The following is a 24,981-nucleotide window of genomic DNA, read 5'->3' as shown; positions in this document are numbered from 1 at the left end:
ATCAACTGCCTCTGCTTTAGCAGGACAAGAGCCTTTGGGGTGCCAGCAGGCTGGGCTGGGGACAGGAGTCCATGTGCTGCTGCCTCTGCTGGGAAGGAGGGAGGGAAATCCCACCCAGCTCCGGGCAGACCCTGCAGCCCTGTCGTGCTGGGGCCATCACGAAGCTCTGGGAACACCTCATTTGGTATTTTTAGTTCTGAAATACATCAGAGACTGAGCTGGGAGCGCTGCAGAACCTCCAGAAAGCATCTGGGGGTGGAGTGGTCATGGCAGGAGCTGGGCTGAGGAATGATGGGGAGGGAAGGAACAGGTGCCTCAGGCTTGGGGATTTTGGTTGTGGGCAAGGCTGGGAGGGTCTGGAGCAGGGATTGTGGCTGTGGGCAAGGCTGGGAGGGCCTGGAGCAGGGATTGTGGCTGTGGGCAAGGATGGGAGGGCCTGGAGCAGGGATTTTGGTTGTGCCAAGGCTGGCAGGGCCTGGAGCAGGGATTTTGGTTGTGAGCAAAGCTGGGAGGGCCTGGAGCAGGGATTGTGGCTGTGGGCAAGGCTGGCAGGGGCCTGGAGCAGGGATTGTGGCTGTGGGCAAGGCTGGCAGGGGCCTGGAGCAGGGATTGTGGCTGTGGGCAAGGCTGGCAGGGGCCTGGAGCAGGGATTGTGGCTGTGGGCAAGGCTGGCAGGGCCTGGAGCAGGGATTTTGGTTGTGCCAAAGCTGTCAGGGACTGGAGCAGGGATTTTGGTTGTGAGCAAAGCTGGGAGGGCCTGGAGCAGGGATTTTGGTTGTGCCAAGGCTGGGAGGGCCTGGAGCAGGGATTTTGGTTGTGCCAAGGCTGGCAGGGCCTGGAGCAGGGATTGTGGCTGTGGGCAGGGCCTGGAGCAGGGATTATGGCTGTGGGCAAGGCTGGCAGGGGACTGGAGCAGGGATTGTGGCTGTGGGCAAGGCTGGGAGGGCCTGGAGCAGGGATTGTGGCTGTGGGCAGGGCCTGGAGCAGGGATTGTGGTTGTGCCAAGGCTGGCAGGAGCCTGGAGCAGGGATTGTGGCTGTGGGCAAGGCTGGGAGGGCCTGGAGCAGGGATTTTGGCTGTGCCAAGGCTGGCAGGAGCCTGGAGCAGGAATTTTGGTTGTGCCAAGGCTGGCAGGAGCCTGGAGCAGGAATTTTGGTTGTGCCAAGTCCTCCTGTGCCCAGCACCTCTGGGGTCAGGGGGCTCAGTGCATCCCTGGGGGAGCAGAGCAGCTGGAATGCTGTGCCCCACAGCCCATGGGCACTCCTGGAATGCTGTGCCCCACAGCCCGTGGGCACTCCTGCTCTCAGGAAAGGGCTGTTTGAGGTTTATCAGGCCCAAAGGGATCTCTCCTCAGCTCACTGGTGCCATTTATTTGCTGGTGGCTCAGGTGTTTGATAGGCCCCAGTTTCTGGGTGCATTTTTCAGCTCAGGTGGAGTTTTGTGGATGCTTTATCAGTATCAGCCATAAGCCCTGGCCTGGGAATTGATGAGCTTTCTGCACTGCCTGGGGCGGGGAGCAGCAAGAAAAAGGAGCTGCTGCTGCTGCTGCTGTGCTTTCCTGAGCCAGCCTGTCTGACCTTCCTTTCTTCTTACCCTTGCTGGCCTGGCAAGGCCTGCAGAGCCCCAAGGATCATCTGTTTTTCCTGTTCATGGACATTTTTACTCCACTTCCATTTTGAATCAGCTTCTTCCTGAGCCTTGGGGAAGGCTCAGAGCTGGGGAATTCTTTGTGGGAAGGTTTCTCTGGGGAGCAGGTGCTCGAGGTTTGAAGCCATCCCCTTGGCTTCTGGTTTTTCTTGGCAACAAGAGGCACATTTGGAGAGCTGGGGGGCAGGAGAAGCTTTGCTGGTGCCAGTGCCAGCCTCAAAACCCCTTCCTCAACCCAGGCTGAGTTTGAGCTCCATGGTTTGAGCTGTCCTCAGAGCAGGGAGCTGTGTGACTGTTGCCCAGGAGGATCCCAAATCCCCTGCCAGGCCCTGTGAAGCAGCCCCCCTCAGAAACACTTCACTTGTGAGAGCACCTTGCCTGTCCTTCCCAACATCTCAGCTGTGCTGTGCTGCCAGCCCTTTTTGGAATATTTTTGGGGGGATTTTTTTTTAATTTTTTTTAATTATTATTTTTAAATTTTTTTATATTTTTAATTATTTTTGGATATTTTTTTATTATTTTGGGATTTTTTTAAATTTTTTTATTTTTAATTTTTGTGGGGGTTTTTTTGGATTTTTTTTCTTTTTTTTTTTTAGTTTTTCTGGATTTTTTTAATTATTTTGGGGGGTTGGTTTTTTGGGTTTTTTTTTTGTTTTGGTTTTTTTTGTTTTGTTTTGGTTTGGTTTTTTTGGTTTTTTTGGTTTTTTTGGAATTTCAGGATGGCCAGGATGGAAGGGACCCCCAAGCTCTTGTTGCAGCACCCCCTGGCATGGCAGGGACGCCTTCCACAGAGCTGGGTGCTCCAGGCCCTGCCCAAGCTGGCCTTGGACACTTCCAGGGATTGCTCTGGCTGCAGAATGGGAGCTATTTCTGAACCCCCTTGGGGACTGGGTGGGTCTGTGCCTGGCTCAGAGGCACTTGCTGGGACATGTGGGGCTCTCCCAGTGCCAGCTGCTCCCAGGGCAGCCACAGAGGCTCCCACAGGGTGGCTGGGTGGGTGGCCCAGGGTGGCTTTGCTGCACCCCCTGAGCAAAGCCCTCGAAGTTTCAGAGGAGCAGGGGGAGCAAAGCTGAGTGTGGAGCCCCTTCCTGAGGCACAGCAGGAGCTGCAGCCCCTGCAGGGCCCCCTGTGCCCTCACCTGGCTGGCACTGGGGTCACTGTGCCCACACCTGGCTGGCACTGTGGGCATCCTTCCCCCGTGGCACACATGTGCCAGCCTGCTTTAGGCTCTTGCCAGGCTGTGCCAGGGTGCAGGTGGCACGGGTGGGGTGTCCGTGGGGTTTGTGGCCAGGCTTTGGGACAGAGGGGGATGGCGGCTATTCCACAGGGAATAACCAGATTGAGGGGGGCAAAGAGGGGATTGTGGGGTTGATGCAGTGCCTGGGGCATCAGGGAGCCCTTGGTCCTTCTGTCTGTCCAGGCAGTGCCTGTGGGCATCAGGGAGCCCTTGGTCCTTCTGTCTGTCCAGGCTGTGCCTATGGGCATCAGAGAGCCAGCTCTTGGTCCTGTCTGTCTGTCTGTCCAGGCTGTGCCTGTGGGCATCAGGGACCCCTTGGTCTTGTCTGTCTGTCTGTCCAGGCTGTGCCTATGGGCATCAGGGTGACCTTGGTCCTATCTGTCTGTCCAGGCTGTGCCTATGGGCATCAGGGAGCCAGCTCTTGGTCCTGTCTGTCTGTCTGTCCAGGCTGTGTCTTTGGAGGCAGTTTGGGTGGAATTTCCCCCACCTTTTGACCATGAGCCAAGGAGCTGAGCAGTTCCAGGTGTGTGGGCACACAGGGAGAGCTCAGCCCCTCTCAGCAAGGCCATCCCTGGTCTGCTGGCAGCTGCTGCACGATCCCAGCTTGGAGCATTTGATCAGGGAGCAAAACCATCCCTCCATCCATCCCCAGAGCCCTTGCACTGGTGTCCCACCAGGAGAAGAGAGGGCTGAGCTGATCCTTCCCCTCTGCAAAAGGAGGAGCTGGATGAGCTGCTGAGGGGTTGAGTGAGTGTGGATGTTCTCCCCTCCCCTGAGGGGTTGAGTGAGTGTGGATGTTCTCCCCTCCCCTGAGGGGCTGAGTGTGGATGTTCTCCCCTCCCCTGAGGGGTTGAGTGAGTGTGGATGTTCTCCCCTCCCCTGAGGGGTTGAGTGAGTGTGGATGTTCTCCCCTCCCCTGAGGGGCTGAGTGAGTGTGGATGTTCTCCCCTCCCCTGAGGGGTTGAGTGAGTGTGGATGTTCTCCCCTCCCCTGAGGGGCTGAGTGTGGATGTTCTCCCCTCCCCTGCTTTTCACAAAAAAGAAAAAAAGCCAAGGCAGTGCCTGTGTGGTGAGTTATGTGCTGATGACTCCTCCTGATAGGCTCCATATAAAATCCCCTGCCTCCCTCAGGATGCTCCCCGTTGAAAGCTTTTATGGCATCTTAAAAATAGCCCCAGAGGGGGAGAGAGCCAGAAGATGGATAGGTAGGTGGATCCCTAATAAGGAGAGGAGAGGAAACAGCTCGGGAGGGAATGGAAAGACTCTGGTGCACGGCATGTGAGCGGCTGCTGAGGGAGGGGATGGGGTGGCCACGCTGAGCTGCTGCCCAGCAGGAGCAGGAAACCCTATAAAAAGCCTGCCTGGGGGATCTGTGCCTTGCACGTGCTGGGGACAGGGCTGGGCTGAGCAGCAGCTCGGGCTGTGGCTCCCCCAGGCTCTCCCTGCATTCTACAAGTGGCTGTTAAAAATAATCCCTGCCTTGGCCAGCTGCAGCTGCTGCTCTTGTGTCATCCCCAAAAAGAGTGCTCGTCCCCAAACTTCTCATCCCAAACTGCTCAGCCCTGCTCCTCCCCTCCCTGCAGGCTGCAGCTGAGGGATGGCATCACTCCTGCATCTCCCTGAGGTGCCCTTTGCCATCTGGGCTGTGCCCTGGGAAAGGTTCTAGGACCCTGAGGTGCCCTTTGCCACCTGGGCTGTGCTCTGGGGAAGGACCCTGAGGTGCTTTTCCCCCCTGGGCTGTGCTCTGGGAGAGGTGCTGGGACCCTGAGGTGCCCTTTGCCACCTGAGGTGCCCTGAGGAAGGTGCTGGGACCCTGAGGTGCCCTTTGCCACCTGGGCTGGGACCCTGAGGTGCCTTTTCCCCCTGGGCTGTGCCCTGGGGAAGGTGCTGGCAGCTGCCTGGCTCTGTGCCCCTGGCAGTTCGTGGTGCCCAGGGTGGTGGCACTGGCAGGGGGCTCAGCAAGGAGGGCACAGGCGCCAGGGGCTGGCAGGAGTGGCCTGCAGGGGGACAGTCCCGCTCTGCACTGCCAGCACAGCGGCTCCCTGCAGGGCAGGAGGCTCCAGACCCTTTGCTGAGCTTGTGGCAGCTCTTCCCCAGCACTCAGGGAGGATTTTCCAGAGTGTCTCCAAGAAATGCTAATTGCTTTGGCTTCCCTCGGTACAGCACAGCCACTGGGCACAAAGGGCTCTTAGTCAGCTGAGAGCTCTGCCAGATCCTTGCTCTGGATGCCCTGGAGAGCTGCTGGGCTCTGCTGTGGCCATGCTGGTCCCCACACCCCCTCTTGTCCCCAGCCTGTCCCGATATTGGGTGGCACAAGGCACTGTGAGGTCTCTTTGGGGTGTGGAACCCCCCAGCCTCAGCCCCTGGCAGGCTCAGCGTGCTCAGATGCTCCCCTTGGGCTGGAGGGGTCACAGGAGTTTCCCATCCTGGGCATGGGGCAGGAGCCATCAGCTGAACGTCTGGGGTGCCCCTGCCCAGCTCTGCCCCTGGCAGGACAAGCCCTGTACAGGAGCCTTGCTTTGGTGCAGGCAGCTGGGAAACTCTCCCTGGCTTTGCCCCTGCTCCAACTGCAGGGAAAGAATGCTGCTAACGAGGCTCCTGTGTCACAGCCACCAGCCTGTCACATCCAGCCCATCTCCCTTTACTTTTTGCCTTCTTTATCCTTTTTTTCCCTCCCTCAGCTAGACAGGAAGCCAGGGAAGCAGAGGCTGTGCAGGGTTGGCAGTGCCCATCTCCAGGGAACAGTGGAGCTGCAGAGACCCTGCCTGGTGCTGGGGGTGGCTCTGAGGCAGCAGCACCTCCTGGCTGGAGTGTCCATCCTCCTCCTCACCTGCAGGGCTGCACCCTGCTCTGGGCTCCCAGCACTGGGATTGTCCAGCCTGGAGGAGAGGAGCTCTGGGATCACCCAGCTGTGGCCTTCCAGTTCCTGGGGAGATGTGGAGAGAGGATTCACCAGGGATGGGGTGGCAGCATGCAGGGCATGGCTTCCCACTGCCAGGGAGTGAGGTTAGGTGGGATGCTGGGATGAAATCCCTCCCTGGGAGGGTGGGCAGGCCCTGCATCCCTGGCAGTGCCCAAGGCCGGGCTGGACAGGGCTTGGTGACACCTGGGACAGTGCAAGGTGTCCCTGCCATGGCTGGGGGTGGAATGAGATGAGCTTTAAGGTATCTTCCCATCCAAACCATTCCATGATTCTACCCCTGGTCCCTGCTCCCACCTCGGCTGGGAGCATCCCCTGGGTGCCCAGAGGGAGGCCTGGCCCAGGATGGGGACACCTGGATAGGGACACCTGGATGGGGACACTGCAGCTGGCCAGGATGGGGACACCTGGATGGGGACACCTGGATGGGGACACCTGGATGGGGACACTGCAGCTGGCCAGGATGGGGACACCTGGATGGGGACACCAGGATGGGGACACTACAGCTGGCCTGGATGGGGACCCTGCAGCAGTCCCAGCCCTCTCTGCCTCCTGGGCTGCTCAGGTGGCAGCAAGGCTCCGGTTTGGGACAATTCTGTTCCCTGGCAGGCGGGTTTTGGCTCACTTTACCAAAAGCACATCAAAGCCCGCGCTCATTTTCCCCCTCGCTGAAAGGGGACTTGTTCCCGGAAAGTGCCAGCTCTGCCGGGCCCATTGATTGCCCGTTAATTGTCGCTAATGAGGAGCTGGTGAAGTGGCATCCAGAGGCTCTTGGGGACAGACTGTCGCTTCGGCTTGGGAGGGACAGCTCAGCGGGGAAGGCAGCGTGGCTGAGCTGAGCTGCATGAATGGCTTTGTTAACGAGGAATGCTCCAGTTCCTGTGCCCGCAGCTCGGCTGCACGGGGGCTCTGGTGCTCCCCTGGCCACAGATGGATTTATTTCCACCTGGAGAGTGGGATGGAGAGGGCTAAACCCACCCATGTTTTAAGTGATGCTTTAAGTTTGAGCTCTCATATTTTCCAGACTCAGTACTGTGTTAGTTCATAACTCTGCACTCCATATCAATGTCAGCAGGTTCTCCTCACAGCTCAGTCCCACAGAACAATCCTTTTCCAGCCCCAGAACCAAGGACACCGCTGCAGCTTCAGCCCCAAAGTGCAAACAACAGGGAATGGAGGGGAGCAACCTGGGAGGGTGGGACTGCATCACCTGGAGCTGGAATTGGACAATGAAGCCAGCATGGAAATGGACCCAAACTTATCAAAGTGTGAGAACTCGTGGCCAGGATCCATCTGGGGTGGAGCCACGGCCGGGCTCTGGCACTGCCCAAGGTGGATCCTGTGAAGGGCTTTTAACAAATCCCACATTCATTCCTTTACCAGCCCAGCCTCCATTCTAGGCAGCCTCTGAAGGCACCAGCAGGACTCAATCTGTGCCCAGGAGCAGCAGAAGCTGTGCTTGGCCTATGGCAGGCAGACCCTTGTTCCCAGCCCCATGAAAGGCACCAAAGGCTCTCAGCAGAGCCAGCCCTGCCTGCCCAGGGCTCCCCCTGCATTCTGAGCTGGGGAGCCAAGGGGAGCCCCAGTGTGGGCAGGAGGAGAGGAGGGAGCTGGGGGTGCTCAGCCTGGAGGAAAGGAGACTCAGGGGTGCCCTCATCACTCTCTGCAGCTCCTGAAAGGTGCCTGTGCTCAGCTGGGGCTGGGCTCTGTCTCCTGACAGAACCAGAGCACACAGGCTCAAACTGCACCAAGGCTTGGATATTAGGTTGGATATCAGGAAAAAGTGTTTTACTGAAAGGGTGATAAAGTTCTGGAATGTTCTGCCCAGGGAGGTGGTGGAGTCCCCATCCCTGGGGGTGTTTAACAAAGCCTGGATGTGGCACTGGGTGCCAGGGTTTAGCTGAGGTGTTTAGCTGGCTCAATGATCTTGAAGGTCTCTTCCAACCCAGTGATTTCTGTGTGTGATTCTGTGATTTCTGTGTGATTCTCTGTGTGATTCTGTGATTTCTGTGTGATTTTTGTGTGATTCTCTGTGTGATTCTGTGATTTCTGTGTGATTTTTGTGTGATTCTCTGTGTGATTCTGTGATTGTATGTGATTCTGGGAATTCTGTGATTCCATCTGTGCCAAGCCCTGGTGTGCCCAGGTGGGTTCACTGTTCCAGCTGTGCCTGTCCTGCCACGTCCCTGCCCTCCCCAGCCAGGTGTGGCCCTGCCCTGTTGGCCCCTCCTGCTGGGCACCCCCAGGGCCCCCAGCTGGGGCTCAGGATGGGGCTGGGGGTGTGGATTCCCCTTGGGAGGGTCACACTGCTGCAGAGCTGTGCTTTTATTGTGGAGACTCCTCTCCCACTGCAGCAGCTCCCTGGGTGCCCATCCCTGCCCCAGCAGCTCCTTGGCACCTGTGCCACTCACCTCAGTGGCTCCTTTTATCTCCTCTGTGCTGAAATGGCTGAGCTGCCTCACCAGTCCCTTCTCTGGGTGTTTTCTCTGTTTTTCTGCCGTTCCTGCCAGGTTTCCATGTACCTGTGACCTCCTCCAGCTCTCTGGGTGCCCGTTCTTGTTCTCACAGCAAGAGGCTGTGTCTGATTCCTGCTCAGCTGCAGGCAGGGCTGCTCTGCAGAGGGGATCTTCCCTCTGGATTTGTTATTTCTTTAGGATAAACAGCCAAGTGGGATGTTATTTTCCATTCCTGCTGAGAGAGGTTGGAGCTGCTGCTTTCTGACCCATCCCTGACGTCTGGTTTTGGATTCTCTGCCTCTGAAGCGGGGAGGAGAAGCAAGAGTGGAGAGTGTGGATGTGTTCTTGCTGTACAAGGGATTGCTGGCTGCACCTCTGGCCCTGCTCTGGGGTTCAGGGGAGCCCTGAGTCATGCATGAATTATCCTGGACTCTGTTTTCCCCTGGTCCAGGCTCCTTTCACACCCAGCCACTGCTGTGGATTTGGGACTGGTTATGTTTGTGTTCTGACCCCTAAAATGCCTTTTAGGGGGCTCAGGCAGCCCTGCTCCACTTGGGAAGCAGCAGAACAAAGAGCTGGCATGGCTGGGCTGAGAAATGTGCCTGGGCCCAAAAACTGGGGCAGAGCAGGAGAGCCCAGAGCTGCTGTGATGTGTGTGCTGTGCTGTGCCCCAAAACTGAGCCAGCCCTGGGTGCTGGGACAGGGGCAGGTGCTGGATCACCTAATCCATCCATCCATCCATCCATCCATCCATCCATCCATCCATCCATCATCCATCCCTCCATCCATTATCCCTCATCTATCCATCATCCCTGCATCCCCCAGGGTCCCTGGGCTGCCCCAGGCTCCTCAGGGGTCTCTGGCACTGTCCCCTCCTGTCCCAGTCCCACTGGCAGGGGACAGGCCCTGTCCTGGAGGGATCCTCTGCTGGGACAGTCAGGAGCTGTCCCAGTGGTGCACTCAGAGGGTGGCTGTGTGAAGCTCATCCCAAGGGGAGCAGCCTCCACCCCAGCTGATTTCCCTCCCCATGGCTCTCTCCTGCCCCAGTTTTGCTCCGTGGTTTTTTGCCTTTCCTGCTTTTTTTTTTTCCCTTCCACCCTTTCCCCACCTTCCTTTTCTCTTCTCTCCGCTGTTTCTCTGCTGGCAGCTTTGTTCTGCTGGCTGTGTACTGGGGTTGCCATGGTGACTGCCAGAGCATCTCTGCATCCCCAGCAGTGCTCCTGTGCCCAGCCTGGCCATGGCAGGGACAGGGCACACCCTCCTGCCCCTCCCAGGGACGGCATTCCCTGGGGACATCCCTGTGGCCGTCTGGGCAGAGGAGGGGACAGCGTGGGGTGGCCCTGAGCAGCTCAGGGAAGGGCTGGGGTGCCGGGCTGGCTGCGTGGCACAGCTTCACTGCTGCCACAGACATGCCAATAAAACCTTCAGTAAATATTTTTTTAATGAGCAAACACCAGTTGAGGAAAACAGAGGAGCTGCTGCAGCCCAGGGAGTCCCTGGGGTGTGGAGGCAGAGCTGCTTGTGGCGTTCTGGTGGCGATTTGCAGATGACAATATCTCCTTGCAGTGTGTGTCAGAATCGCTGGGCCCCTTTCAGGAGATAATTAGGTTGATGTGTTATTAGCTGATTACTGGGGAAACATACATTTACTGAGGATTTATTCTGCAACCAGCATTAATCTCCTGTATAGCTGCTAAACCTCCATAAATAATCTGATTTTGATAATCAATTGCTACTGCAAGTTCCCCTATAAATCTCAATTAAACGCACATTTAACAGGCATCAAGTTGCCAAATTTGCCTGTGCCTGTGTGCTGCTGCTTGCCTGGGGCAGATGTCAGGGGCTGGGCAGGCTCAGCTCTGCTTTTCAGAGAGCCTGAAAGCAGAGTGGGGCTTGCCAAGGCAGAGCATCCCAGAACAGCCCTGGGTTCCCACCCAGGGAGCCCAGCCCAGCCCATCTCAGCTCCCTGATGGGAGCTGGGCCTGGCTCTGCTGGGCTGGACCAGGGAGCAGGAGGGGACCCTGCCCTGGGCCATCCCAGCCAGGGGGACACGACTGCCACATCCCCCCTGGGGCTCTCAGCAGTGCTTTCCTGGGCTGGAAACTGAGAAACTGAGCCTGCCTTGGGCTGGGGGCACTCCTGGCCCCCCTGGGCCACTGTGGTGCCTTGTGCAGCCTTAGTGCAGGTGCACAGAGGGTGGGGACACCCTGCAGGGAGAGGTGACCAGCAGGACAACGTGCCACCAGCTTGCTTTGGAGTGGAAGGAGATTCCAGCCATTAACTGGGCTCTGTTTGCTGTTGGGGAAATTTATTTTATTTTATTTTAATTTATTTTATTTTAATTTATTTTATTTTAATTTATTTCAATTTTTAGTTTATTTTGTTTATTTTGCTTTTATTTTATTATTTAATTTTAATTTTTTTGTTAGTTTTATTTATTTTATTTTTTATTTTATTTATTTTATTACTTTTATAATTCTATTTCTTTTATTTATTTTATTTTTTATTTTATTTACTTTAATTTTTATTTTATTTATTGTATTACTTTTAAAAAAATTCTATTTATTTCAATTAAAGTTTTATTTAAATCATATTTATTTTAAAATTGTATTTTATTTTTTATTGTATTTTTTTGTGTATGTATTACATATTCATTGATTTATTTCATCTCCCTGTTTTTGCCCCAAGTGCCCACTCCATCCTGTTGTGTCCCTGGCACGGGGTTTTTGGGGTTGCTCTGTGGTAGGGGACTGCAGGAGTGGATTTCATCTCTTCCAGCCCCATAATGTGCAGGAGTTTGGTTCAGGAGGGCTCCAGGGGGATGTGGCAGTGCAGAGAGGCTCTGAGGGGATGTGGCAGTGCCCTCTGAGGGGATGTGGCAGTGCCAGGGGGCTCCAGGGGGATGTGGCAGTGCCCTCTGAGGGGATGTGGCAGTGCCAGGGGGCTCCAGGGGGATGTGGCAGTGCCCTCTGAGGGGATGTGGCAGTGCCAGAGGGCTCCAGGGGATGTGGCAGTGCCAGGGGGCTCCAGGGGATGTGGCAGTGCCCTCTGAGGGGATGTGGCAGTGCCAGGGGGGCTCCAGGGGATGTGGCAGTGCCAGGGGGCTCCAGGGGATGTGGCAGTGCCAGGAGGGCTCTGAGGGGATGTGGCAGTGCCAGGGGGCTCCAGGGGATGTGGCAGTGCCAGGAGGGCTCTGAGGGGATGTGGCAGTGCCAGGGGGCTCCAGGGGATGTGGCAGTGCCAGGGGGCTCTGAGGGGATGTGGCAGTGCCAGGGGGCTCTGAGGGGATGTGGCAGTGCCCTCTGAGGGGATGTGGCAGTGCCAGAGGGCTCTGAGGGGATGTGGCAGTGCCCTCTGAGGGGATGTGGCAGTTCCAGAGGGCTCCGGGGGATGTGGCAGTGCCAGGAGGGCTCCAGGGGATGTGGCAGTGCCCTCTGAGGGGATGTGGCAGTGCCAGGGGGCTCCGGGGGATGTGGCAGTGCCTCCCTGGGTCTGACAGAGCCCCCAGCTGTCCCAGCCAGCTCCTCCCAGGCTCTGGGAGCCCTTGCAGGAATCTGGACCAGCCCGGGGAGCTCCTGCTGCAGTTCTGCCCCAGCCCCAGCCGTAACTCATCCCCTGGAATGGGACTGCCTGGGGCTGCTGCTCGGCGCTGGTGGCATTGAGAGGGCTCTGTAACAAACATCCCAGCCCTGCAGACTATTTCTGGGGACATTGTCCCCTCGGTGACGCCAGGGCTTGCTTTGCCAGCTGTCACCCCCAGCCCAAATTCCCATTGCATTAATATCCATGCAGTGCCTCTGGATGGGGATTTGATTTCAGCTGGCTCCCCGGAGTAGAAAGAGTTAAAAATAGCAAATCCACCACCCCTCATTCCCTGGCTCTGACGCAGTCTCCCAGGTTGGAGTCACAATGCCGACAGGAATAGGGTTTAAAATAAAACAAGGGAGTGCTCTGCACTCCGCAGAGGGAGAAAAGACCTGGAGGAGCCCCTGGTTTTATAAAGCAGGCAGGAGTTTGTCTGCCTGGCAGGTAAATGATGCTGGATGTTATAAATGAATACTCCAATTTAATAATTAAGGAAATTTATTAAATTATCAAAGTATAAATTTGGAAAAAGCCACAAGTGTTTTTGGCTCTGAGCCAGGCAGTCAGGGTCAGGGATACCCAGGATTTGGCCTCTATCACACCAAAGTCCCTGTGGGTCTCCAAATGTCATTTCTGGGGTCTGTTTTATACAGTTTTGGGCTCTGGAAGGGGCCCTTCTTTAGCATATTTTAGCATATTATTGTAGTTTTGTCTTTCCTGCTGCTGCATTTCCCAGTGGGTAATTCCTGGAATTCTGTCAGGTGAAAACTTCCTGGGATCAACTCCCGATGATGCCTATCAAATGCCTCCTGCTGGGGTCTTGTCAGCTGAAAAATCCCTTGAAATATCCATCCCTGGAGCCAGTGTCCTCCTGGTGCTGGAATCTCCATTCTTTATCACTATTACTGCTCATTGCCCAACACTGGCTTGGTACACACGATGCTGTGGTTTTAATTTCCTTTAGCATGAATTCTTGTATCTATAATATAATAATGTATAATATAATAATATATAATATGATAATGTATAATATAATAATATATAATATGATAATATATAATATATAATATAATAATATATAATATAATAATATATATTGTAACATATATCACACTGGGCACACACAGAGATCAGCGGGGGAATTCAGGAGGTTCTCAGCCCCAGGGGAACCAGGGAGGAGGGGGCTCAGAGCACTCTGCTCTGGAGCTCTGCACCTCAGCAGGGCTCAGCCAGGCTGGGCTCAGCCTCCTGGAGGTGCAGGCAGGGACAGAGCAGGCAGATCCTTCTCCCAAAAGTGCTCCCAGACTCTGGAAGCAACAGTCTGCTGCAGGGTGGCGAGGTGCCAGCCTGGCTCTGCCTCATCCCACGGGGCTGCTGCTCTGATCTGGCAGAGAAAATCCTAAATCCCCACGTTTCTCCCTCTCTCGGAGGCTGGCCTAGTTTAAAAAAAAAAAAAAAAAGTCAGCTCCTGGCTTTTCTTTTGTAATATTTTAAATATAGCAGCCTTTATGTCTCTGATGGATGCGCCATATGTTTGGGAAACGGCCCCGAAATGCACCGGGCTGGTGGGTGGAGGTGAAAGGGAAGGAGCATTTCCACACGGGAAGCTGCAAACACAAAAACACAGCAGCAGCAAACAGCAAATCCCTGCTGCAGCAGCCAGCAATAATCTCCTTTCTGTCCTGCCTGTCCCATGTGAGCAGCAATGAATGTTTCCATTGTGTCACCTCCTGTCCTGGCCACCCTGGCGCTGCCTCCATGGTGCCCAGCAGGACGTGCCACAGCTGACAGCTCCTTTGCCTTTTCCCTTCCTCACAAATTCCCTTTGCTGCTTTCTCTTTGGGGTTTTTGGGGGGATTTTCAGCTGGACCAGCCAGGGAAGTTGCTGCTGGAGCTGCTGCAGGCTCAGGCTGTGCCACTGCAGATCCCTGGTACCTGTCCTCAGCCCGTCAGAGCACTCAGCCCTCCCCAGCTTAAAAATGTAAATATTAAATATGGAACCACGTGATGCTTCTGCATTTTACTGGGGGGCCAAGGATCAGGAGAGAGAAATCTTTTGTCCAGAGGTGGATCTGGATCCCTGGTGCTCCAGCTGGCCCAGAGTGCTGCTGGGGGTGGCATTGGCAGCCAGGGACAGTCCCTGTGTCCCCCCCAGCCAGCACCGTGTCCCAGCCCTGAGCACAGCCCCTGCTCCTCTTTTCTGCAGGAAATCTGGCCCCAGCAAAGGGATGAGCTCAGGCTTTGCAGCTTTTGGCCAGCACCTCCAGTTTGGATTCTCTACTCCACACGTCCCTCAGCTTTAGGAGCCAAGTGCAGCCCCTTGTGTGGACCCCCCAAAACCTGTCCAGCCCAGCTGGAGCTGAAACAGCAGCAATCCTATTTCTGCTATTTCGGAATAGGAAATTCTGAAATTCCCCAGTGGCCTGGGGCTGGGTGCAGCCTGAGGCAAGGCCACCCCTCCCTCTGCCTGCCTGGGGCTCCCCCTTGGCACCATCAGGAACCAAATCCAGGGCAGGGCATGGAAATCCAAATCCAAGGGGCTGTGTCCCTCCAGACCACCCTGCAGGGGAATTCCTGGGACACAGGGGAACTGCTGGGATTCATTGGAATTCCTGGGACACAGGGGAACTGCTGGGATGCAGGGGAATTCCTGGGACACAGGGGAACTGCTGGGATTCCTTGGAATTCCTGGGATACAGGGGAACTGCTGGGATTCCTTGGAATTCCTGAGATACAGGGGAACTGCTGGGATTCATAGGAATTCCTGAGATACAGGGGAACTGCTGGGATTCATTGGGATTCCTGGGACACAGGGGAACTGCTGGGATTCTTTGGAATTCCTGAGATACAGGGGAACTGCTGGGATGCAGGGGAATTCCTGGGATACATTGGAATTCCTGAGATACAGTGGAGCTCTTAGGATACGGGCAAATTCTTGGGATGCTGTAGAATTCCTGGGATGCAGGGGAATTCCTGGGATACAGGGGAATTCCTGGGATACAGGCAAATTCTTGGGATTCAGTGAAGTTCCTGAGACACAGTAGAGCTCTCAGGATGTAGTGGAACCCTTGGGATACATTGGAATTCCTGGGATACACTGGAATTCCCGGGATTTAGAGGAGCTCCTGGGACATAGTGGAACTCCAGGGATGCAGTGGAATTCCTGGGATGCAGTGGAATCCCCAGGGTCCAGAATTCCCAGTGTTCCTGGCCCTGCCCAGCCCAGGTGCAGCTCTCAGCTGGGCAGGCTCCCAACTTTTCCCTCTTTTTCTTGGGGAATCTGGGAAGATGCCAGCAGCACCCAGTGCTTCCATCCGATCCCAGATCCCCCAGGACTCCCGAGGTGCTGCTGGGATGGGGCTGGGGGCTCCTGAGGGCAGGAGGTGCCAGCCCTGAGCCCCAGGGAGGGTTTGGGTGTCCCTGGCACATTCCAGCCCTGCCTGTGTGGGAAGTAAACATCCTGCAGGGGCAGCTCTGCAGCCAGGTCAGCCTGGGAGACAATCACAGCTTCCTCCACACTCATTTGGAGAATAATTTCCACAAACGCAGCCAGCAGCAAATTCTGCTGTGCAGGCAGGGCCCTGGCTTTATTTTTTGGTTGATTTTTTTTTTTTTAATTATTTTGTTTTGTTTGGGGTTTTTTGGGTTTTTTTTTTGTTTGTTTGTTTTTTGGGGGGGGGTTTGTTTGGTTTTTTTTGTGGGTTTTTTTGGTGTTTGTTGGTTGGTTGGTTTTTTTGTTTTTGTTTGGTTTTGGGGGGGGTTGTTTTGTTTTGGGGTTTGTGGGTGTTTTTTTGTGTTTTTCTTTGGTTTTTTGGGTTTTTTTTGTTTTGGTTTGGTTTTTTTAGCTTTTTGTTTTGGTTTGGTTTTGGTTTGGTTTTTTTAGGTTTTTGTTTTGGTTTGGTTTGGTTTTTATTTTCCTTCTCTCCCCTTGCTTTTTCTCCTTTGTCTCCTCCCCTCCTTTGTCTCCTCTGGGTGTCTGTGGCCTCCCTCCTGTCAGTTTGTGCAGCGTGTCCCCGTGTCACCCAGCTCCCAGCCTGGCACAGTGTGCTGCCCTGCCCTCACCAGGCCCTGGCACCTTTTTGGGCACCTGTGGCATCCCTGCAGCCCTGCTGCAGCTCCCAGTGCAGGGCGTTCCTCCCTCCCTGGCGTGGAGGCAGCGCTGGCCCAGCCTCCCGTGCCCTCTGCATGGTGGCACTGCCACTCCAGCTCCTGGTGCCACCCTCACCAGGGCTCCTCTGTGTCCCGTGTCCCACCCAGGGAGCGGCAGCAGCGGGGGCCAAGGGGCCACTGTGGGCCAGGTGGGGGCAATAATTGGTGCTGATCTAATTAGGGAAGCCTAGGGCTGGATTAGGAGCTGTGACAGGGGAGGGGTTTTAGCTGTAAGCCACAGATGGCTTTGCCTGGGAGCCAGGAGAGGCTGGCATGGGCTGGAGGGGCTCTAATCCTGCCTGGAACACGCTCTGAGCTGACTGGCAGGTTTGGGAGCAGCCCAGGGGCTGCTCTGGGTGCCCCCAGGCACTGTCCCAGCCTCAGGGGTTCAGTGCCAGCAGAGGAGGAGCAGCTGGAGCTGCTGCAGGCTCAGGCTGTCCCACTGCAGATCCCTGGTGCCTGTCCTCAGCTCGTCAGGAGCACTCAGAATCAAAATTAATCAAAATTAATCTCAAAATCCCACCACCCACAAGCCATTGAAGCTGCCACTAAGTACTTCCTAACCCCAGCAGCTGCTTGTGCCCTTGTCCTGCTCTCCAGCATGAGCAATGCATGACACACTGGACAGTGAGATATTTCCCAGCTCACCCACCCAACATCCTGCCTGGTCCTAACTTCAGCAATTGCAGTAAAAGTAGGACTGGTGCCATTCCACTTCTGATTCCCAGAAGTACTCCAAGGGTCTCCCCTCACTCCTGGCCTCCTCCTAGCCACTGTCAGCCCTCCCCAGCTTAAAAATGTAAAGATTAAATAAGGAACCACGTGATGCTTCTGCATTTCACTGGGGGGAAGGATCAACAGAGAAAAATCTTTTGTCCAGAGGTAAATCTGGCGTTTTCTCCTTGGTGGAAATGGATTTTATCTGTGGGAGCTCCATGGAAGCAGTGCCTGAGCACTGAGATGGCCGTGCAGGGCTCAGTTCACCTCCAGAGCTGGCCATCACTGCTTCCTGGGCTCTTCCTTTACCTCAGGAGGGTTTGGCTGAGCCTCTCCTGGGTCTCTGTCCTGCTGGGCCCTTCCTTTACCTCAGGGGGGTTTGGTTGAGCCTCTCCTGGGTCTCTGTCCTGCTGGGCCCTTCCTTTATCTCATGAGGGTTTGGCTGAGCCTCTCCTGGGTCTCTGCTGCTGGCCCCTTCCTTTACCTCAGGGGGTTTGGCTGAGCCTCTCCTGTGTCACTCACCCAGCTCTGTCCTGCTGGGCCCTTCCTTTATCTCAGGGGGTTTGGTTGAGCTTTTCCTATGTCCCTCACCCAGCTCTGTGCTGCTGGGCCCTTCCTTTATCTCAGGGGGTTTGGCTGAGCCTTTCCTGTGTCCCTCACCCAGCTCTGTGCTGCTGGGCCCTTCCTTTACCTCAGGGGGTTTGGCTGAGCCTTTCCTGTGTCCCTCACCCAGCTCTGTGCTGCTGGGCCCTTCCTTTACCTCAGGAGGGTTTGGCTGAGCCTCTCCTGGGTCTCTGTCCCGCTGGGCCCTTCCTTTACCTCAGGGGGTTTGGTTGAGCCTCTCCTGTGTCACTCACCCAGCTCTGTGCTGCTGTCCCCTCCTCACAGGGACCTGGCCTGCACTCTGAGGTGTTTTCCAGCCTGGTTAATTGGGGTTTGTGTCTGGGGCAGGCACATTCTGGGCTCAGGGCAGCCCCAGAGGGCACGGCCCAGGCTCTCCCTGCCTGCTGAAGGAGCAGCATCACTGCCTGCCAGCCCATCCTGCCCTTCCTTCCCAGGGCGTTCTTGGGGCTGCAGCCCAGCAGGCAGGAGCCTCTGGCCCTGCTGCTGATGAGAAAAACCCACATCCCGTGGCCCTGGAGCTCCCAGCCTTCCTCCCCAGCAGCCCTGGGACACAGCTCAGCTCTGCCTGAGGGGAAATCCTCACCCTGGGCTCCCAGGAGCAGGGAAGAGATGAGGATCTGACTCCATGTTTCAGAAGGCTGATTTATTATTTTATTAGATATATTAGATTAAAACTATACTAAAAGAATAGAAGAAAGGATTTCATCAGAAGGCTTGAAGGAAAGGAAAAGAAATGGAATGATAATAAAATCTTGTGACTGACCAGAGAGTCTGAGACAGCTGGACTGTGATTGGCCATTAATTAGAAACAACCACATGAGACCAATCCCAGATGCACCTGTTCCATTCCACAGCAGCAGATAACCATTGTTTGCATTTCATTTCTGAGGCCTCTCAGCTTCTCAGGAGAAAAACCCTGGCAAAGGGATTGTTCAGAAAATATCATGGCTACAGAGCCAGCCGGGTCCCCTGCAGGGGATTGGGGTGCAGGGTCCTGCAGTGGAGCAGTGTTGGGGGTCAGGATGGATGGAGAGCAGAGATCTCTGCAGCCAGGGCTGGAACTTGGGGTTCATTGCAAAGGGCCTGGGTGCAGGGCCCTGCTGGGAGCTGCCAGGCACAGCTGGAGCAGGACTGAGAGAGGGAGAGAGGTAAAGAGAGAGAAGGCAGGAGTGTGGTAAAGAGAGAATGAGAGAGTAAAAGAGAGGATCAGAGAGCGAGGTTCCCGTTACAATACAATGAATCTTCTTCTGGTCTTGGAACTTGCAGGTTATTGCAAAGGGCCCAGCTTGGAGCTGCCAGGCACAGCTCAGAGCAGGACTGAGAGAAGAGGGGGGGAGAGAGGATGAGAGAGAGAGAAAGACGGGAAGAGAGCGAGGTTCCCATTACAATACCATAAATCTTCTTCTGTGTTGAATATTCTAATTCTCACTGACCAATCTAGTCCAAGATACAAATCCTGCAGCATTTACATACAGCCTATAGAATCATTCCATTACCACACTGGGTTACATTTTAAACCCTAAAAACTCCTCTTTGGGCCCCTTCTGCCAAGCTGGCAGGGTCTGCTCTGCCCCTTGGGCCTGTCTGCAAGCAGAGGGTGTTGTTCCATCAAAAGGGGATCTCCTTCAGCTGGCCACACCCCAGGGCTGGATCCATCCCATAGTGACACCCACAGCTCCCTGCACACCCCAGGGGCTGGATCCATCCCATGGTGACACCCCAGGGCAGGATCCATCCCATGGTGACACCCACAGCTCCCTGCACACCCCAGGGCAGGATCCATCCCTTTGCAGCAGGTGCCAGCTCTCAGTCCCTGCACCCACCAAACTCAGTTTCCCATGGTGGCCCTGCCCCTCCTTATTAATCTCAGGGTGAATGCTTTGCTTTGCCACAGTCCCCTTCACTTGTGGCTCTCCCAGCATTGTGTGATTGTTAATTACTGTTAATTAGGCCAGGCATGCCCATCTTCCTGTGGAGATGCTGTGTTACAGCCGTGCTGGCAGCAGGGCTGGGTGGGAATTTCCAGCTCCCTGGGGATAATGATCCAAACCCCACCTGGAGCAGCTCATCCCTGATCGACCTTCCTGGAGGGCCAATGGGCTGGAAGAGGGAAATAGGTGGGAAAGGGGCATCACCTGCTCTGATCCCTGTAAAGAAGGAGGGATGGATCTTTAAAGATGCCTCTGGGTGCTCAGGGAAAGCTGTTCCTGGTTTGCTGTTGCTCGGGTATGTGGGGCTGTGGGGTTTAGGGCTGCCTGGGGGGACCCAAGCTGCTGCAGGAGCTGGTTCTGAGCTTGTTGTGCCCTGCTATTTGTGTTGGTGCTGAGCAGCAAGGCCTCCAAATGGAAATGATCCCCTGTTATCCTTCCACTCCTGAAGTGCTCAGAGTGTTCCAGAGGTTCAGCATTTCCCCATCCTGCTGGAGGCTGGACAGGGGCAGGAAGAGCTCAGGAAACCAAACAAGGTCCTTGACCCTCCTGAAGCCAAGGAGGGCATTGCAGAGGGGAGCTGCAGATTGTGAGCTCAGAGCAGCCCTTGGGCAGGGTCCCTGTGCCCTGGGGGGTGTTTGGGGGCTGTCCCCTGCCCAGGTCACCAACTGGCTGTCCCCTGTGCCCTGGGGGCTGTTTGGGAGCTGTCCCCTGTTCATTGGGGGGGTGTTTGGGGGCTGTCCCCCGTGCATTGGGGCTGTCCCCTGTGCATTGGGGGTGTCTGGGGGCTGTCCCCTGTGCATTGGGGCTGTCCCCTGTGCCCTGGGGGTGTTTAGGGACTGTCCCCTGCCCAGCTCCCCCCCTGGCTGGGCACTGGCACCGCTGCCTGACCCCAGGGCAGCAATCCCTGACCGGAGGTGCCACCGTAATCCGGATCACTGGCAAATCTGCCCCGTGCCCACGCAGCCCTGTGGCACTCCCTGCCTGGCTGTACCCAGAGCCCACCAGGACATGGGCACAGCCCCACAGGAGCCCTGCCCCGGGCATGTTTTGCACTGAGAGTGCAGCACAAACCCGGGAATTGTTGGCACGAGCCAGCTCTGAGCAAAGTGGGGGCAGATTCTGGCATTCCTTGGGCAGCTCCCACCCCCTCTGCAGGGCTGCTGTGTCCCAGCCTGCGAGGCCACTAATGCTATTTACATTATTAGGGGATTATTTGGTGTAATGAGCTTTGCCCCGCTCAGCTGGGGCTGTGTAATACTTCCTGCACGGGGCCACCAGGCGGGCAGCTGCTGCCTGCACACAATGCCCCAATGTTCCTGGACACAATTCCAGCCTGGCCTGGGCCTTCAGCACAAACCAGGGAGCTTTGAGCAGGAGGGTGAGGGTGCCCTGAGCTGGGTCCTGACCCGTCCCCATGGGCACAGCCAGCAGTGATGGCTCAGAGCCAGCTCTGGAGCACAGCTGAAAGCATCTTTGCCATCCTCAGCTCCTCTCCATCAGAGCAGCAAGGGTTTGGGATGTGTTGCTATGGACACCAGGAAGTTTTCCCTGGAGACCAGGAGCCTGCACCAAGTGATGCCTGCGTGTTCCGACACATTATTATTATTATTATTATTGTTATTATTATTATTATTATTATTATTATTATTATTATTATTATTATTATTATTATTATATCACAGAATTTCTAAGTTGGAAGAGACCTTTAAGATCATTGAGTCCAACCCATGTTCTAACACCTCAACCAGATCATGGCACCAAGTGCCACATCCAGGCTTTTGTTAAACACATCGAGGGATGGTGACTCCACCACCTCCCTGGGTAGATGATTCCAGTATTTGACCACTCTTTCTGTGAAAAACTTCCTCCTTAATTCCAGCCTGTATCTCCCTTGGTGCAGCTCGAGACTGTGTCCTCTTGTTCTGTCTGTTGTTGCCTGGAGAAAGAGACTGACCCCCAGCTCAGCACAGGCACCCTTCAGGAAGATGAAGAGAGTGATAAGGTCACCTCTGAGTCTCCTATTATTATTATTTTTATTTTTATTATTATTTTTATTTTGGTCTCCCCCCCTTCTTTGTTGTGAATGTTTCAGTGTGGATGAATTATGAATTCCTGGCTCCCCCCCCTGCCTCTGTCCTGCTTTCCTCTCCAGCTTTGTGGATTTCCATGGCTGTGTCCCAGGGCTTGGCTCGTTCTGGGCCAGGGTGTGAGCTGTGGGTGCGTGGGAGGAAGGCTCAGCTCTGTAACTCTTGCTCTGCTGGACACCCCTGCACACAACATCCCTGATTTATTCCAGCTTTAGGGAATCCTTGGTCCCCTCAGGCAGCTGCAGAGCCCCTGGGCACCCATTACAGCAGCAACCATCACAGGAGGTGCTGGATCCCTGCTCCCAGGGCTGCTGGCTCTTGGGTGGGGGTTCCCTGCTCCCTTCCTTTTATTTGGGACCTCAGAGAGATTCAAGTCTAGACTAATTAGTCTCTGCTGGGCTGGCTCCAGGCCTTGTCCCTCCTCTGCTGGCACTTGGTGTCCTTCAGTGCCTCAGGTGCCTCTGAGAGCTCTGGGCTCGCAGGGAAGGGAAATCCCAGCAGCTCCTGGATGCCAGGGCTGGGTCTGAGCTGTGCAGGAGGCACTGGGAGCTCCCTCACAGCCCTTTCCCAGCAGCTCCTGGACGCCAAGGCTGGGTCTGAGCTGTGCAAGAGGCGCTGGGGGCTCCCTCACAGCCCATTCCCAGCAACTCCTGGATGCCAAGGCTGGGTCTGAGCTGTGCAAAAGGCACTGGGGGCTCCCTCACAGCCCATTCCCAGCAGCTCCTGGATGCCAAGGCTGGGTCTGAGCTGTGCAGGAGGCGCTGGGGGCTCCCTCACAGCCCATTCCCAGCAGCTCCAGGATGCCAAGGCTGGGTCTGAGCTGTGCAGGAGGCACTGGGAGCTCCCTCACAGCCCATTCCCAGCAGCTCCAGGATGCCAAGGCTGGGTCTGAGCTGTGCAGGAGGCACTGGGGGCTCCCTCACAGCCCATTCCCAGCAGCTCCAGGGATGCAGCTCTGCTCCAGGGGGTTCAGCCCCTGTGGCCCTGGGCCTTTGGCACAGGGAATGGGATTTTACTGTGCCACAGTCTCAATGTCATTTTGACTTCTCTTGCTCGGCTTTTGAAGCTGATAATGGGCTGTTTCTGTTCCCTGTCACTTGATCTGCCCCTGGGTGAGCGAGGAGCCTCTGATGAGTGATCTCCTCTGTCCTGTGCCCTTTCTCCCTGCTCTGGAGGGACTTCACAGGCTGCCTTTCAATCAGCTGCTTCTCCTGTTCCTGGGAATGCAGTTCAGCCCTGGGTCAGAGAAGCTCTGGCCCAGTGAAATCCTCCTTTTTGCTGCTTGACCTGCCCAGATTGCGACTCCCTGTCGGAAATCTTACAGCAAATAAATCCTGTGGTGCTTGGCGTGGTGTCAGCCTGGTTGGAGCTCCTGCCCAGCCCAGGCACTCCTGGGAGGGGCAGGGAGAGCAGGAATTGCTCTGTTTGCTCCATGTGTTTGAGAATTGCCTTCAGACAGCAGGAGGGTTTCATCTGGAGCGTGGGGCGAGGCTGCTGGGCATCCCCTGTGCGTGTCCCAGAGGGGTGAGGAGTGGAGGTGAAGCCCAGCACTGCCTGCAGCAGGAGGAATTCAGCTCCTGCCCTGCCCTCCCTGCAGCCCCCAGAACCTCCCTGCTCTGAAGGGATTCACAGAATCACAGAATTTCTAGGTTGGAAGAGACCTTTAAGATCATTGAGTCCAACCCATGTTCTAACACCTCAACCAGATCATGGCACCAAGTGCCACATCCAGGCTTTTGTTAAACACATCGAGGGATGGTGACTCCACCACCTCCCTGGGTAGATGATTCCAGTATTTGATCACTCTTTCTGTGGAAAACTTCCTCCTTAATTCCAGCCTGTATCTCCTTTGGCACAGCTTGAGACTGTGTCCTCTTGTTCTGTCTGTTGTTGTCTGGAGAAAGAGACCGACCACAGCCACCCTTCAGGACATTGAAGACAGTGATAAGGTCACCTCTGAGTCTCCTTTTCTCCTTGAGTGGGGCTGGGCTGCTCTCCTTGCTGAGGAGGTCACAGCCCCACCAGGGCCAGGCACTCCATTGTTGTGGTGTTTGAAAGCTCCTTGACCTATCCCTCCTTCCTCCAGATCCTCACAAACAAGAAGCTCCAAAACCCCAGCAGTTCCTTCCTGAGCTGCTGCCAGCTCAGAGCTTGCTCAGGATCAGCACCAGCAGGGCTGGCACAGCAGTGCCCTGTGCACCTGCTCTGGGGACAGGAGAGCACTGGGCAGCTCTGGGGTGATGCTGTCACCTGGCTGTCCATGCAGGGACAGGGTGCCCTGCACAGAGTCTGGCACTGCAGGCCCCTGAGCCTCTTTTGTGGGCAGGGAAATCCCAAATAAATCCAGAGAGGGCTGGGCTCCCATCTCAGAGTCACTGTCTGGTGTTTGTGGGGTTCCCAGATGAAGGAAGGAAATGATGAATCTGACTCCGTCTTCTTAGAAGGCTAATTTATTATTTTATAATCTATATTATATTAAAGAATACCATACTAAACTATACTAAAGAATACAGGAAGGGTACAGACAGAAGGCTAAAAGATAATAATGAAAACCTTGTGACTCTTACCAGAGTCCTGACACAGCCTGACTGCGATTGGTCCTGAAATTAAAACAATTCACATGAAACCAATGAAACAATCACCTGTGGGTAAACAATGTCCAAACACATTCCAAAGCAGCAAAACACAGGAGAAGCAAATCAGATAATTCTTGTTTTCATTTTTCTCTGAGGCTTCCCAGTTTCCCAGGAAAAAATCCTGGCAAAGGGATTTTTCAGAAAAAAATTGTTTTCATTTTTCTCTGAGGTTTCTCAGCTTCCCAGGAAAAAATCCAGGTGAAGGGATTTTTCAGAATGTGATGGTGACACCATTGGGGTGCTGTCCCTCAGTGCTGGCCCTGCCACAGCCAGGCCTGAGCTCAGTGCAGTGACACCCAGCCATGTCCCACATCCTAACAGAGCCTTCCCCTCTCTCCTCCTGCTCTCCCCCGTTGCTGCCAGCAGTTCCCTACCAGCAGAACCCCTACAGCCCTGGGAGCAGCTCCTCTGCCATCCAGTGCTACCGCTGTGGGGACACCTGCAAGGGCGAGGTCGTGCGTGTGCAGAGCAACCACTTCCACATCCGCTGCTTCACCTGCCAAGGTAGGACCAGGGCCCCCAAAAAGCTCCTGGCTGGGCTGTCCCACAGCCCTGGGGACAGGGGTGGCAGCTGCAGAGGGAGGTGGTGTGGCACATCTGCCTTCCCTGAGTGATGCCAGTGACACCTCTGGGTGTCCAGTGTCACCTCCCTGGAGCAGCCTGCAGGTCCCAAACGTGCCCATCTGTGTCTGGGGGGGCCACTGTGTCCTTCAGCTGCTCCCAGAGCAGGGGGAGGAGGCACTGCCAGCCTGGCTGAGAGGTGGGGAGATGCCCAGAGCAGCTCTGACAGAGCTGGGGCTGGGTGACACAGCCCTGTGACACCCCTGTGACACCCCTGTGACACCCCTGTGACACCCCTGTGACGTCCCTGCCACCTGCCCATGGATGCAGCTGGGCCCTGGTGCCCCCAGGGCGGGCAGGAGTGCAGCAGGGAGGTTCTTTGGATGCTCCTGAGCTGCAGGGCTGTAAAGCTCATGGTGCAGAGCTGCTGCT

General features: G+C 55.4%; 1 protein-coding gene across 5 annotated transcripts in view; it reads left to right on the top strand.

The window, feature by feature from the left end:
* Nucleotides 1-24,981, top strand: part of ABLIM3 (actin binding LIM protein family member 3) — a 48,012-nt gene that overhangs the window by 6,177 nt on the left and 16,854 nt on the right. For all 5 annotated transcript variants that reach the window (XM_077186375.1, XM_077186374.1, XM_077186373.1 and 2 more), the window contains exon 2: nucleotides 24,355-24,492. In XM_077186375.1, coding sequence (XP_077042490.1) covers nucleotides 24,355-24,492 — 138 coding nt within the window. The remainder of the gene's footprint in view (nucleotides 1-24,354; nucleotides 24,493-24,981) is intronic.

The sequence above is a fragment of the Agelaius phoeniceus genome, chromosome 15 (genome assembly GCF_051311805.1).
Source record: "Agelaius phoeniceus isolate bAgePho1 chromosome 15, bAgePho1.hap1, whole genome shotgun sequence".
NCBI classification, from domain to species: Eukaryota; Metazoa; Chordata; class Aves; order Passeriformes; family Icteridae; genus Agelaius; species Agelaius phoeniceus.
This window is presented reverse-complemented; position numbering and strand designations above follow the sequence as displayed.